General features: G+C 36.8%; 1 protein-coding gene across 1 annotated transcript in view; it reads left to right on the forward strand.

The window, feature by feature from the left end:
* Positions 1-1,674: 1,674 nt before the first annotated feature.
* Positions 1,675-13,301, forward strand: part of LOC149789243 (haloacid dehalogenase-like hydrolase domain-containing 5) — a 29,711-nt gene continuing 18,084 nt past the window's right edge. Inside the window, exon 1 of the mRNA XM_089975417.1 lies at positions 1,675-1,780. Within this exon, the coding sequence (XP_089831543.1) occupies positions 1,675-1,780 (106 nt within the window). The remainder of the gene's footprint in view (positions 1,781-13,301) is intronic.

The following is a 13,301-nucleotide window of genomic DNA, read 5'->3' on the forward strand; positions in this document are numbered from 1 at the left end:
TGTACAGTGGCTTCCGGATACACTGTACAGTGGTTCACAGACACAACGCACGCTAGATAAACTGTTAAAGTGCATTATTATAGTATTCGCGATATGATTGATTACTTTGTATGAGCACTTAACAATATTGACAGAAAAGGCACAAACCGAAAATGGATGGCTCGTTCGTAACATCATTTGGACCATTGCTATTTTACACTCAACAACAACAATGACAACAACAACAACACAAAATTGGCATTTTTATTCAACTTCAAATGATATACCCTTAAACTAAGTGTCCAATGATACTTCTGGAAGAGAGAAAACTTGACAGCCTAGAGACAAATGGCAGTTGAACAGAGATTTTTTCTTCTTCTGGTGGACCGCTCCGCCTCAGATGCGTGGGGTCGCTGGTTCGAACCCTGGCTGAGTCATACCAACGATTTATCAAAATGGTACTAACAGCTGTCTCGCTCTCAACATTAAGAGATTAGTGTTAGCACTGGGTGGGACATCACGCTACACGTCTGCGGCATGATGCCCCATTGCTAGACATCATTATAAATTGCCACGCTGCAAAAAATTGTTAAAGCTACCTTAAAAAAATCCAAATCACACACAGAGACACACACATACAAGCAAGCGATCAACCAAAAGAGATGATATGTCCACACTGCTAAGGTAACGAAGGTAAGCAAGACCATTTCCAACATAGCTACCTTTTTTCAAAGAGCAATTTCGCCTAATTATCGGCGAAAATGAAAACATATTGCTAGCATTCGTCTGTCTTAAGAGGGCAGTTGCTCACATCACATGGGGTGTTCTTTTTATACAGACCTACTTTGGCACCAAGTTTTATAATTTTATTAATACAAATAGTACTATCATACAGGTTAGAGAATTTTTAATTCGTACTCTACGGAAATTCGAACACAGGTCTGCGGATGAACGTCACCCATCGCCTTTGCTGCACACACGAGTCCCACATTCCCTCACGACTAAGCACACATCACCTTAAACATTTTCTAACCTGTATGTTAGTATTATTTGTATTAAAATATTAATTCTGCCTACTATTATCAAGCATTCTTCTATAGAATCGAGGGATAGCACTTTCCTTTCAGTATGGTGTATATTTATCTCTCTCTCTCTCATATAAATATATATATATATATATATATATATATATATATATATATATATATATATATATATATATATATATATATATATATATATATATATATATATATATATATATTATGCAAGGCATCTTCATTAACAGATACTTGCGCTGCCATGAGGCCTGTGTTGCAAAAGGATTTCCCTAATGGTATATGTCACAAACTCATGCCTTGTAACTCATTAAAGTTTATTGTGCAACAATATGCACGTGATACTTCACGTGATGAACGCGTGACCTAGTTACCTCACGCTTATAAATATTGATAAAGTAGATAATTCAGTCGAGTATAAATGTAGACCCAAATATAAAGACAGCAAGATAGCATACAGTTTATATAAAGTAACAATAAATGTTGTAATTTTATGTGACACGGTATTAAAGAAACACAAAATACACTATTATAGTGTGGAAGAAATAGACTGCACGTTCCTTAAAACACAGTGTTCTCAGCTACCGCATATCAGATCATCAGTTCATATATTGGACAAAAGTTTATGTAGCGGACAATGTTCAAAACTGAAATGGCGGACATTTGCAATGGGTTAACAAATTTCGAGACATGTTATCAAGAACACTTACTAGAAATAAAGAGGCTTGATGACATATATGAAGGTAAGTCTAATCTTTCATAAAACAAGGTAAAAGCAAGAAGAAAATTCTCTACATTTTACTTTGTCTAGGTATCAGGGTATTTTGACGAGATTCACTTTTTAAGACACGTCTTTGATCTGACGACTTAAGTAACCAACAATAGCATCGTTATGATATTGTTTTGTACTCTTGGACATAAAATTATCGATCATGTAACCGGGCACACTGCTTGGAAAGGCGCAAAGGATGCTTTTCTAGAACCTACCATGATTATAAGAAACTGTATTTGGCTTATAAACTAAAAACGGATTTATTTTTTTTAAATATAAAGGATCTGTTAACCAACATTGCTTTTCAATCGTAAATAATGTTTAAACAAATTCTGACTGAAGTGTAATGTTGTTAAATGTGCGATACAACCAGTTCTCTTAAACTTAGGCTGATTCCTAGCAATGCAAGATTGTATACGACAGACATTCGTACTTTACGAGAACAATTAACAAAAAGATTTTACGAAATGGTCGTTTTAAGCAGAGACGTGGAAAGAAAACATTGAACTTGAACTGATATTCCCGCGTCAATGACAATCACATGTATGTTCTTTTACACGGTTAAAGACCGACGATTTAAGGGGAAGATATTTTTTGTTTAGTCAGCGTATTTTTTATGCTCAAGTTCATTCTTTCTAATATAATGGCTTTAGTAGTTTATTATTTTTGTTGTTGTTAGAAGTCAGTGCAGAGTTCATTTGTCTAGCTTTTGAGAGCCTGTTAAATTCCCCCCGCTCCCGCAAAATGAAATTATCGGTCTCTAAGCGATTTTGTAAACGTTTACAGGCACTAAACTGAACAAAACTGTTTGCACGTGTAAACGCTGCAGATTAGTAAGAAGTGACATCGAGAAAATCAAAGGAAAACATTGTCTATTGTGAAAATTACACTTATGTTCTAATTCAGTCGCTAAGGACAGAAGTTAACAAAACAAAATGAATGTGCCATTGTTGTCACAGAATGCATTGTTTTTCAACATTCCTATATAGAGTTTATTTTCTTTAGCATCGGTGTACTGTTTGTTATTCAACGTTCCTTATAGAAACAAGTGCAGTTCTCCGACTAAACTACATTTGTCTACTAATAAAGGTACAGCTCCGAATCTATGCTCAGTACGGATTCAAGATTCTTTATTTGGTGATCTACGACACTGGCCCATAATGCAATAACATATACAAAAACCAAAATCTATCCAGAAAATATTTATTTTTTGTCTACACTGAAAATGGCGGATAATAATGCCAGTCTTTGAATAAACAAAGTGTTTGTGTTGACATAAAGTCATACGTTTTCTTCTAGAGACTGGTTATCATTAATTCTAGACACCTTGAGAAAATATGTTTATAGAAATACATCAACATCTCTATCGTCTTGCGTTACCGGTACAAATCCAACACCATAGCAAATTCATCTGTCTCTCACATTTGATGCTCATATAACACGTCCGTATTCGTTTGATGATTTAAGCATTTAGAGTATTCTGCTGGATACCTGCTCCTGATTATACAACAATTTACATAAATGTTGAAGTAAATTCACACAACAATACGAATCTCACACAGCCAGATGTCAATAACTTATCTTTAACAACAACGGTGACACCACCACTATTTTTACCTCTAACATAAAGTTTAGTAAAAAGTGTTGTTTGCCTTAGATAGGCATCGGGCAACATCCTATCAATCACTTGCTTTTCATATTTTAAACATACAAGACGGCGGTTCATTTCTTCCTGGTACGTGGCAATGTCTGTTTCGTCAGATACATTCTCAGCCCAACTCCGCTTAAGTTGATTAATAGCTGTTGACTGTACGGTTTACCTTGTCTTTGTAGCGATTGAAGTTGAAAATAGTCTTTGTAGCGATTGAAGTTGAAAATAGTTTCATCGGGCTTATTGCGGACAGCAAAAGCTTATGAAGTTCTGTATCCTAATAAAAGCGATCGCCGTTGCAGATCACTGACAATCTCATCGATGTCTGCGCGGGTTCTAATCTCCGGCTCGGCCAGCGTGGGTGTGTGAGAATGTGTGTATTTTGGATTTTTAACGTAGCTTTAACAATTTTCAGTCATATCGTTATGATGTATACAGTGTAACAGTTTATAGTGATGTCTAGCACTGGGGCATCATGATGCAGACATGTAATATCATGTCCCACCCAATCATATTATCCTGCCACCGGGCCAACCAGTCCTAGCGCTAACTTCTTAATGCTGAGCGCCAAACGAGGCAGCTGTTTGTACTATTTTTATAAATTTTTGGTATGATTCGACTGGGGTTCGAACCGGCGACCTCCCGCATCCGAGGCGGATTCTATAGCCACTAGGTCACTGGAGAGGTCACGGGTATGCGAGAAAGTTTACCAGTAGCTTCTCGTGGGCCGGTGGTTCTAACCGTGTGTTTTACGGGGTCTTCCTCCACCAAATGTACAGACCGCCACGTATAGACTATCAGGTACAGAAAAATGGTGTTAAACCCATAAGAACCAAGCAAACAACTCTTGACTAAACCATCCGTGCACAAGTACACTTAATTTGTTAACTTCTAGTAACTGGAAAGTAATATATTCACTAGCGAAAATTTGTTTTAATGAAGCATTTAAAATAAGAGATTATTTATCATTTCCTGAGTAATTGATTACAAAGATTGTTTATAAACCCTTTCGTTTCCGGCTCTTGACGATTACCGTTTTTAATTTCTGTTTAAACTTGTACGTAAAGTTTGTCCAAGGAACGTATAGTTGAGAGTCTTTGAGAAACACGCAACCAGGGATGTAAGGGGACGGTTCTGATAAAGGGAAAAGAGAGCGAACTTCAAAGCAAGGTACTCGCCCACCCTCAGAGTCAAGATCTTTTCGCCAAGCGCAAAAGCTTAGATTACCTGTTTTTCGGTTTAAATCAGTTTTAAAACACGAGACTTTCCCCTCGAAATACACTCCAAACCGTTAATTTATCCAATCAGAACTTATATATATATATCTAACCGCCATTATAAACATAGGCTCCACCAGAGCTGGAAAATTTTACATTTTTCCCGCTTCCCTTAATATACCGATCTCTGCAAAATTTTAACTTTTAACAAATATTTAAGCAAGTACAAACGCTGCTTCTGCAACATTTCAGCTCTTGATATTTTGATAAAGAAATCACATTCTTCACCCATGTCCAGTTTCGTTTGACGTAGTTATCAAACGGAACCTCATTAGAAATCAATCAAGTCCCTACCACATGAAACATGCCACGGATTTAATTCCGTGCAAAATCACATTAACCGATATAAAATTGCTATGTGTTATAATATAATATAATATAATATAATATAATATAATATAATATAATATAATATAATATTCAAACAATTGTTTTTCTAATGCTTCTTTACCGTTACCCCTCACCACACCAAAAGGACCACGACCAATCGTACCGCTCCGGTGGCCTAGTGGTTAGAGCGTCCGCCTCGGATGCGGGAGGTCGTGGGTTCGATCCCCGGCCGAGTCATACCAAAGACTTACAAAAATGGTACTAACAGCTACCTCGCTTGGCGCTCAGCATTAAGAGGTTAGTGTTAGGACTGGTCGGTCTGGTGTCAGGATAATGTGACTGGGTGGGACATCATGCTACATGTCTGCGGCATGATGCCCCAGTGCTAGACATCACTATAAACTGTCACACTGCAGACATTGTAGCGATATGACTAAAAAATTGTTAAAGCTACGTTAAAAATCCAAATCACACACACACACACACACACACACACACACACACACGACCAATCGTTATTATTAGTAATTTTGAACTCGTCATACCTCCTGCATGCTTGCATTTTTAACTGCATCTTCATATTTTTGTGTGTGTTTGTTTCAACTATGGAGATGTGCATATCAACACTTTTCAATAAAATACGCCTCCCACAACAATAGACCCCATACATACACACACAACTATAGACCCCTTCCACATCTATATACCCCTCCCACATGACTTTTGGGTTAGAGAGCAATTTATATCTCTTACAAGAAAGAAAGAGAATAGAGGCGAAGGATTACAGTAAGAATTTATTCTTTAACAGATGATTTAAAAAAGAGGGATTGGGTTGGGTGGGGTGGTCAACATCAACCATCGAAGTTAACCAGAATTAGCATATTATTTTTCTACAACAACCTGGGCATCTTGACTGAGTGTCGTCACCCTAACATTCATGTGTGCGTGTCCTTGCTGGATGTTAACCTAACATGTATAAAAGGGCCAGTCAGAGAAATGTCGGTCAATGCAACAGAAAACAAGGAAATTGTATTCTATTGTTTATTGAAAACATGTATATCGGTTAAGAATCCAGTTTGCTGGATAATGCAGTCAAAAGACAGACTTCACGATGGTCTCAATAAACAGGGTGAGGGTGTGGTGATAAACAAAGTTATGTTTTTCTATGCACGTTCATGTAAACAAATTGCTCACAGCCAGGTAATAGTTTTGTCACACTGTACATAAACATGAAGTCCTTTGGGACGGCATTAAGTGATGTGTACTCCAGAAAAATACGAGTAGTGAAACCACACGCTACATCAATGCACAAGCCAGTCATACCAACTAGTATTAGACCATGGACTATTATTATGCCATTGGTCATTCTTACTAATGCTCTGTTAGTTCATAGGTTCTTCCTCTTATTGATGTATGTTGTATACCGATCAAGCAACAAGCCAGCCTGTGCCAGCCCGTCCAAAAATAGCCTATCGTTGGTAAGAAACTTGTTTGACATAAATCTTTATCATATAACAAAGCTTGTGTCGCTATATGCAACCTTACATAGATAGTGTGCCGTAGGATCCATAATTAACCAACCAAAAAAGAACCACGTTCGTGTATTCACAAAATAAACATGACTGACTTCTCCACATGAAATCAGTATGTTGCCGTTTACCCTCTTTGGTCTATGGGTGAATAAACAAGTGAGCACACGTTGACCGAACTTCGATTGCAGACGTCATTAGAATTAAACTGAACAAAAATGGGGTCAACTTGTTTTCTTGTCCATATGTATATATCCGTTTTTGAGCGACATCTTTCAAATACCGATGTGCACTGTTTAACTGACGTTAGCACTTTCTTATATCAAGTTTGTTAAGGAAGCGTCAGTTCATGGAATTTAAAATGAAGTAAAACAAAACTATATACACGCCCAAAAAAGTGATTTAGAAACAATATAGCTGATTATAGTATTTAGCTTCTTTGAAAATAAAAGATTAAATTTGTGCTCTTATGTTCTTTACTTATTGTCTAAAGAGGAAGCATGGCATTGGTTGTTCTAAATTTGATCTAATTTAATGTCTGAAGAGGAAGCATGACATTGGTTGTTCTAATTCGATCTAATTTAATGTCAAAAGAGGAAGCATGGCATTGGTTGTTCTAAATTTGATCTAATTTAATGTCTAAAGAGGAAGCATGGTATTGGTTGTTCTAAATTCGATCTAATTTAATGTCTGAAGAGGAAGCATGACATTGGTTGTTCTAATTCGATCTAATTTAATGTCAAAAGAGGAAGCATGGCATTGGTTGTTCTAATTCGATCTAATTTAATGTCTAAAGAGGAAGCATGGCATTGGTTGTTCTAATTCGATATAATTTAATGTCTAAAGAGGAAGCATGGCATTGGTTGTTCTAATTTGATCTAATTTAATGTCTAAAGAGGAAGCATGGCATCGGTTGTTCTAATTCGATCTAATTTAATGTCTGAAGAGGAAGCATGACATTGGTTGTTCTAATTCGATCTAATTTAATGTCAAAAGAGGAAGCATGACACTGGTTGTTCTAATTCGATCTAATTTAATGTCTAAAGAAGAAGCATGGCATTTGGTTGTTCTAATTCGATCTAATTTAATGTCTAAAGAGGAAGCATGGCATTGGTTTTTCTAATTCGATCTAAACGCCAATAAAAGACTTAAAATCTGGTTTAATCTACAAGTTTGCAAAAATTGTGTACGAGCCTGACTTTTTTTATTTGCATGACATACTGCTGTGAAACGTAATTTGTGTGTAACTTGTATTCAGCAAAACGGGATCCATACGTCTGTATTAGAGTATGTCATCAAAACAGGATCCATAAGTGTTTACGTGTGTCTAGGAGTGTACTCGAAGTTCAAAGCATCAAACCAGTGACCTAGCAACCGTTCAGTCGACTAGCCTTTCGGTTCAAAATATATGTGATGATTAAGACAGGCTTCTCTCTCTCTCTCTCTCTCTCTCTCTCTCTCTCTTACAGAACTTGCTCAGAACGAACATGGGAAGCAAAGCGTTGCGCGAACCGGATATATAATTACTTTGCATTTTGCATGTAAAGGTCCAGTGATAAAGTCAAGACTGAATGTCGTCTGCCTATCAAGTACAGGTCATATAAAATTAGCGATTGCGGTTTAGAGGTCATAACCGATGTCACGCTTATATAGTTTATAGTGTGTCAATGCATTCCAAAATTGACGCGACATCATATTTCAGGTTATCACTGGTCTGTAACGGTCAATGTCAGGAACAAAGTTACATTGACCCAAGTCCCGAGTTTCCTCTGACTTGCCATCCCATTTTTGATATTTGGACATTTATGTTGGAGTGTAGGGTCAGAGTCTATTCCCTGTCGAAAGTTGGAATTTACCGACACCATTTGGTGTTGGCATGGGGTAGCCGCTTACTAGCCGGCCCAGCAAACTTGAACGAACTTTCACCGAGAAACACCCGCATGAAATCGATAGGAATACAATTTCTCAGAAAATGAGATCATAGCATTCGTTATGTCTTTAATCAGCTGACAGACGAGACGAATGTACATCGTTGCTGAGAATTGACCTGGATCTGGCTATCTGCATCCCTAGTCACGTGTCAGAGGAAACTCGAACTACATTGACCCTGACCGATGAGGTTGAAGTATAGGTACGGTCATTCCTCTCTGGTGTAACAGATCGTAAACACGGTAAATGCGTTCACTGAACAACTAGCACAATAAACAATCATATTTATTTTCATATCAAGACCATCCATACACAAAGACATCGTCTACACGATTGTATGAATACATACATACATACATACATACATACATACATACATACATACAGGGGGCCCCGAGTGGCCGAGTGGTCTAAAGCGCTCACCGTTCCGGATCACTGCCATCTCACCTCTGTCTGCATGGGTTCGAGTCCATGGCTCAGCTAACGTGGGTATGTGGGAAAGCCTGCCAGTAGCTTCTCGTGGGTAGGTGGTTCTTCCCGGGGTTTTCCAGGGTTCTTCCTCCACCAGTTATACTGGCCGCCATGTATAGCCTATCTTGTGCTGAAAAACGACGTTAAACCCTAGAACAATAACATACATACATACATACATACATACATACATACATACATACATACATAAGCACTAGTTGGTCCAACGCTGTTCAGCTGTTGTAATTTAGATGTTGGAAAAAGGTTAGTATAGCCAATATTGTTCTGTGGTTGCAATGCCGACGTTTGATTATGAGTTGGCCCAATATTGTACCAAGTTTTTCTAAGTTTCATAATCTCTGTGTATAAAATAAACCTCGACACGCCTCTTGAAACTAGATCTTATGAACCCGTATGTGAAGCAGAGTACTTGTTTGAACGGTTCAGTACGTAATAATTATCTTCCGGATTAAATTTTACTCTTTAGCTTTAGCTCTACTTCACTAAATGACGTTAGACTAACATCATTTTGTTCGCTGGCTCTCTGCTGGGCCATCATGTCTGTTCACCGTTGGCCAGACGGATCAGCATAAAATATTGATGTTGTAAAACCTTGGTTCAACAATGCTCCCAGTTGGGCCAACGTTAGAAAGACAAGATAGCCAAACAGAATGATGTTCATTTAGGGAGCCAAAGTTGGTGCAGAGTTGTCCCAACATGGATGTGCTATATGGGTTCTTAATCTTTGATCTTGTGTTGAAATATAATCGGAGTGCAAAGGTAGACAGTTCTTGAAGAAAGCCAGCTGAGATTTTGGCGGAGACTCTCAAATAGTCACATGTGAACAATACTAGACGGTTTAACGTATTGTGTGCGCCGGAGTTAGGAGATAGAGAAAGGAATACATATACCTTCCGAAAATAGGTTATCACTTTACAAAATTGCTACATTTTGCTAAGCATTTGTAGTAATTAATTCACGATTAAGTTTGCATTAGTACTCTTTTCAACAAGACCACAAGATTTATGCGAAGAAAGTCGTCATCCTCGACACTGTAGACATAAAAGATGTTTGTTTGACATATTCAGTTGTCTTTTTGTGTGCTGTCAAAACAACGAGAAACTTTAAACCGTTGTCTCCGATTTTTCTTTTGAGTCTGAAAACGTGCGATTTCTGCCGTAATTCAGCAAATATAAAATAATTATGCACTTTGGGGTGACGATTACAAAAATTATTGCATGCAAAACTAATTTTCAGTGAGAGTATCTGACAGTTGTATGTTCAATATATGACAGAAGTTCACAAGTTTCTACATATAAGCTTCTACATTACTTTTTTGACAAAAAATATGTTGATTGCTACTCGACGCTCACGTGCTTTTGGTTTTATATGTTTCTGTTGTGTTCATTCTCCATCTGGTGAGTCAGAAAGGTCAGCTTCACTGAAATTGATGAAACAGTTATAGATTATAGAAACAGTTATAGATTCTCATTGTATGCCTGTGAAATGTTTCGACGTTAATTAAATAATAAATTTATGGCGTGCACCGGATATGCAACATTTATAGATTTAAAAAAAATGGAAGATATATCTCTCAGAGTACGTGGTGAGTTCGTTTTACCGTCTAATACTGACGTAATGACAGTGGGGAAAGATGTACAAGCTGGCCAAAAAATTAACAGCTAGATCGTTTCGTTTCTGTTTCTCTAATACGGGAGCGCGAGAAATGTCAACAAGCACACGAAAAAATGGGAAGATACACTTAACATATGCAAACACAGAACAATAATTACGGCTGTATATAGTGTTTTATTTTACTTCATTTCATTCCACGAGTTGAGGCTTCTGTAATACGCTTGATGTGAGAAAGAACTTACGTCAGATGAAACAACGCATATCGATATTTGAACGATGTAGATGAAAAACATACATACATGAGGAAAAGAAAACAAATTTACCTAATTTCTGTTTAATTTAATTCTAATGACGTCAACAATCGAAGTTTGGTCAACGTGAATTCACTTGTTTGTTTATTCACCCATAGAGCGAAAACGGTAAACGGCAACATATTGACTTCATCTGGAAAGTCGGCCAAGTTTATTTTCTGTATACGCGAACATTGCTATTTTTTCTATTGGTTGTTGTGGATTTTACGGAGCACCATCACTGTAAGGTTTTTATATAGCGCCACAAACTAAGGTTATATGATAAAGATTTATGTATCAAAATGTTTCTTACCAATGAGAGCCTGTTTTGGGAGCGACTGGCATATGTTGGCTTGTTGGTTGATCGGTATACAACATACACCAAGAACCTATGATCATTAGTAAGAATGACCAATGGCCATTAACAGCAGTAGACCATGGCTTGATATCAGTAGTCCATGAGTCATTCTTTGTATCATTGGTTTGTCTTGTATACCGATCAAGTGATGCAGCCTGTGGTTTCACTACTATTATTTTTCGGGAATACACATCACTTTAATGCCGTCCCAAAGGATGAAATCAATTTGTTTACACGAATGTGCGTAGACAAAACATGATTAAGTATTTCATCACACCCCCACCCTGTTTATTGAGACGATCATGTAGTCTGTCCCTTGACTGCATTATTCAGCGACTGGATTCTTGACCGACATACGTATTTTCAATGAACGATAGCATACCATTTCTTTGTTTTCTGTTGCACTGACCGACATTTCTCTAACTCGCGTCTATATATTTTAGGTTTACACACGACAATGACACGTATCAATGAATGTCAGGGTGACGACAATCAGAAAACATGCCCATGCTGATTTGGGAAAATAATAAACTGAATGTGGTTTACATTGATGGTTTACGTTAACCATTCCCATCGAGATCCCTCTTTTTAAGATCGTCTGTTACATAATTATTTCTTCCTGTAATCCTTCACTTCTGTTCGCCCATTTCTCTTTGTGTTGGTGGTATAATTAATAATAAACACACACACACACACACACACACACATATATATATATATATATATATATATATATATATATATATATATATATATATATATATATATATATATATTGTGGCGTAACTGATTAATAAAATATCGTCAATATTTCAATACAACTGAATAAAATCGGATCATTTGAAGACACTACATGTAACAACATTCAGAATTACTAAATAAAACCTGATTTTGTATTTGTGATAAACTGACTTTTACATTTTCTCATTTCAAATAACATTTATGAACCCTATAAATAATTTTAATCATTTCCCCGCCAAGACCATCAAATGTAGAAATTATTCAATTCGGTAGATAAAATGTTATTTTGACACGAGCACTCGTGCCAGATTCTACATGAGACAAGTTGTATCCTATATAAATATTGCTGTGGTTTTTACCTATTTCCAAAAATAGGATTGCGTATGCATAAATCGAATAGTTTGACCTACTTTCCATATTAAATCAACATGCCTTTGGCTAAGTTTTCACTCTGATTAAATAAACAAGCTGGTTAATGTTGACTTGACTTCGATTACTGATGTCAACAAAATTATATTACAACAACAGATACCCGCGGTTATTGTTTTTAAAATCCATATGAATATGTGTTGCTTTTTTTCAGCGATATCGTTTAAATTACGGGACACCATTTCTTCGCAGGACTTAATCTCCTTGTTATAGTAAGTGTGTGCAGTGAAGCGTCGCATGATAAGGAAAAGCAGTCATTTCAATGCAGTAAAGCTGCTAATTATATTTCGCTGACACTGACGAGTTGAACTGGAAAAACGAGAACAAGTAAAATAAAATCGGATGAAAAGAAACCATTACAAATCGATACCATCATCGTCGTCATCAGCATCATGAAACAGAAAATTGAAGAAAAAAAAACGTAGAACGTATTATGGGTTAGGAATCTCAAGGAATTTGCCATCCTCGACATAATTTGTCTAAAGAGAAGAAGAAAAAATTTTGGATAGTTGATAAAAAGTATTATTATTATTATTATTGTGGGCTTTTTCGAACATTCGGGACGAAATTGGTAGGATTCTTTTGTTTCTTTGTTTCATCTCCAGCTGCGGCACCTGCCCTTCATACACTACTTGACCATACAAATATGCGCCAAAGTAAAGACGAAGAGAGCTAAACAGCATTACTTATATAACAAATAAAACCATCCATTTCTCTATGACGTGTCGCAAGAAATTAGTCATATAATCCGTCTGATTTGTTCTTTCATCTTGGTGGCACACGAGTTTAAATGATTTTAGGCAGAAATTCAAACTTGTTTACTGTATTCGGTTACAAGATGTCAACCGATAT

Source organism: Sinohyriopsis cumingii, chromosome 11, assembly GCF_028554795.1.
Source record: "Sinohyriopsis cumingii isolate HCF-2022 chromosome 11, ASM2855479v2, whole genome shotgun sequence".
Taxonomy (NCBI): Eukaryota; Metazoa; Mollusca; class Bivalvia; order Unionida; family Unionidae; genus Sinohyriopsis; species Sinohyriopsis cumingii.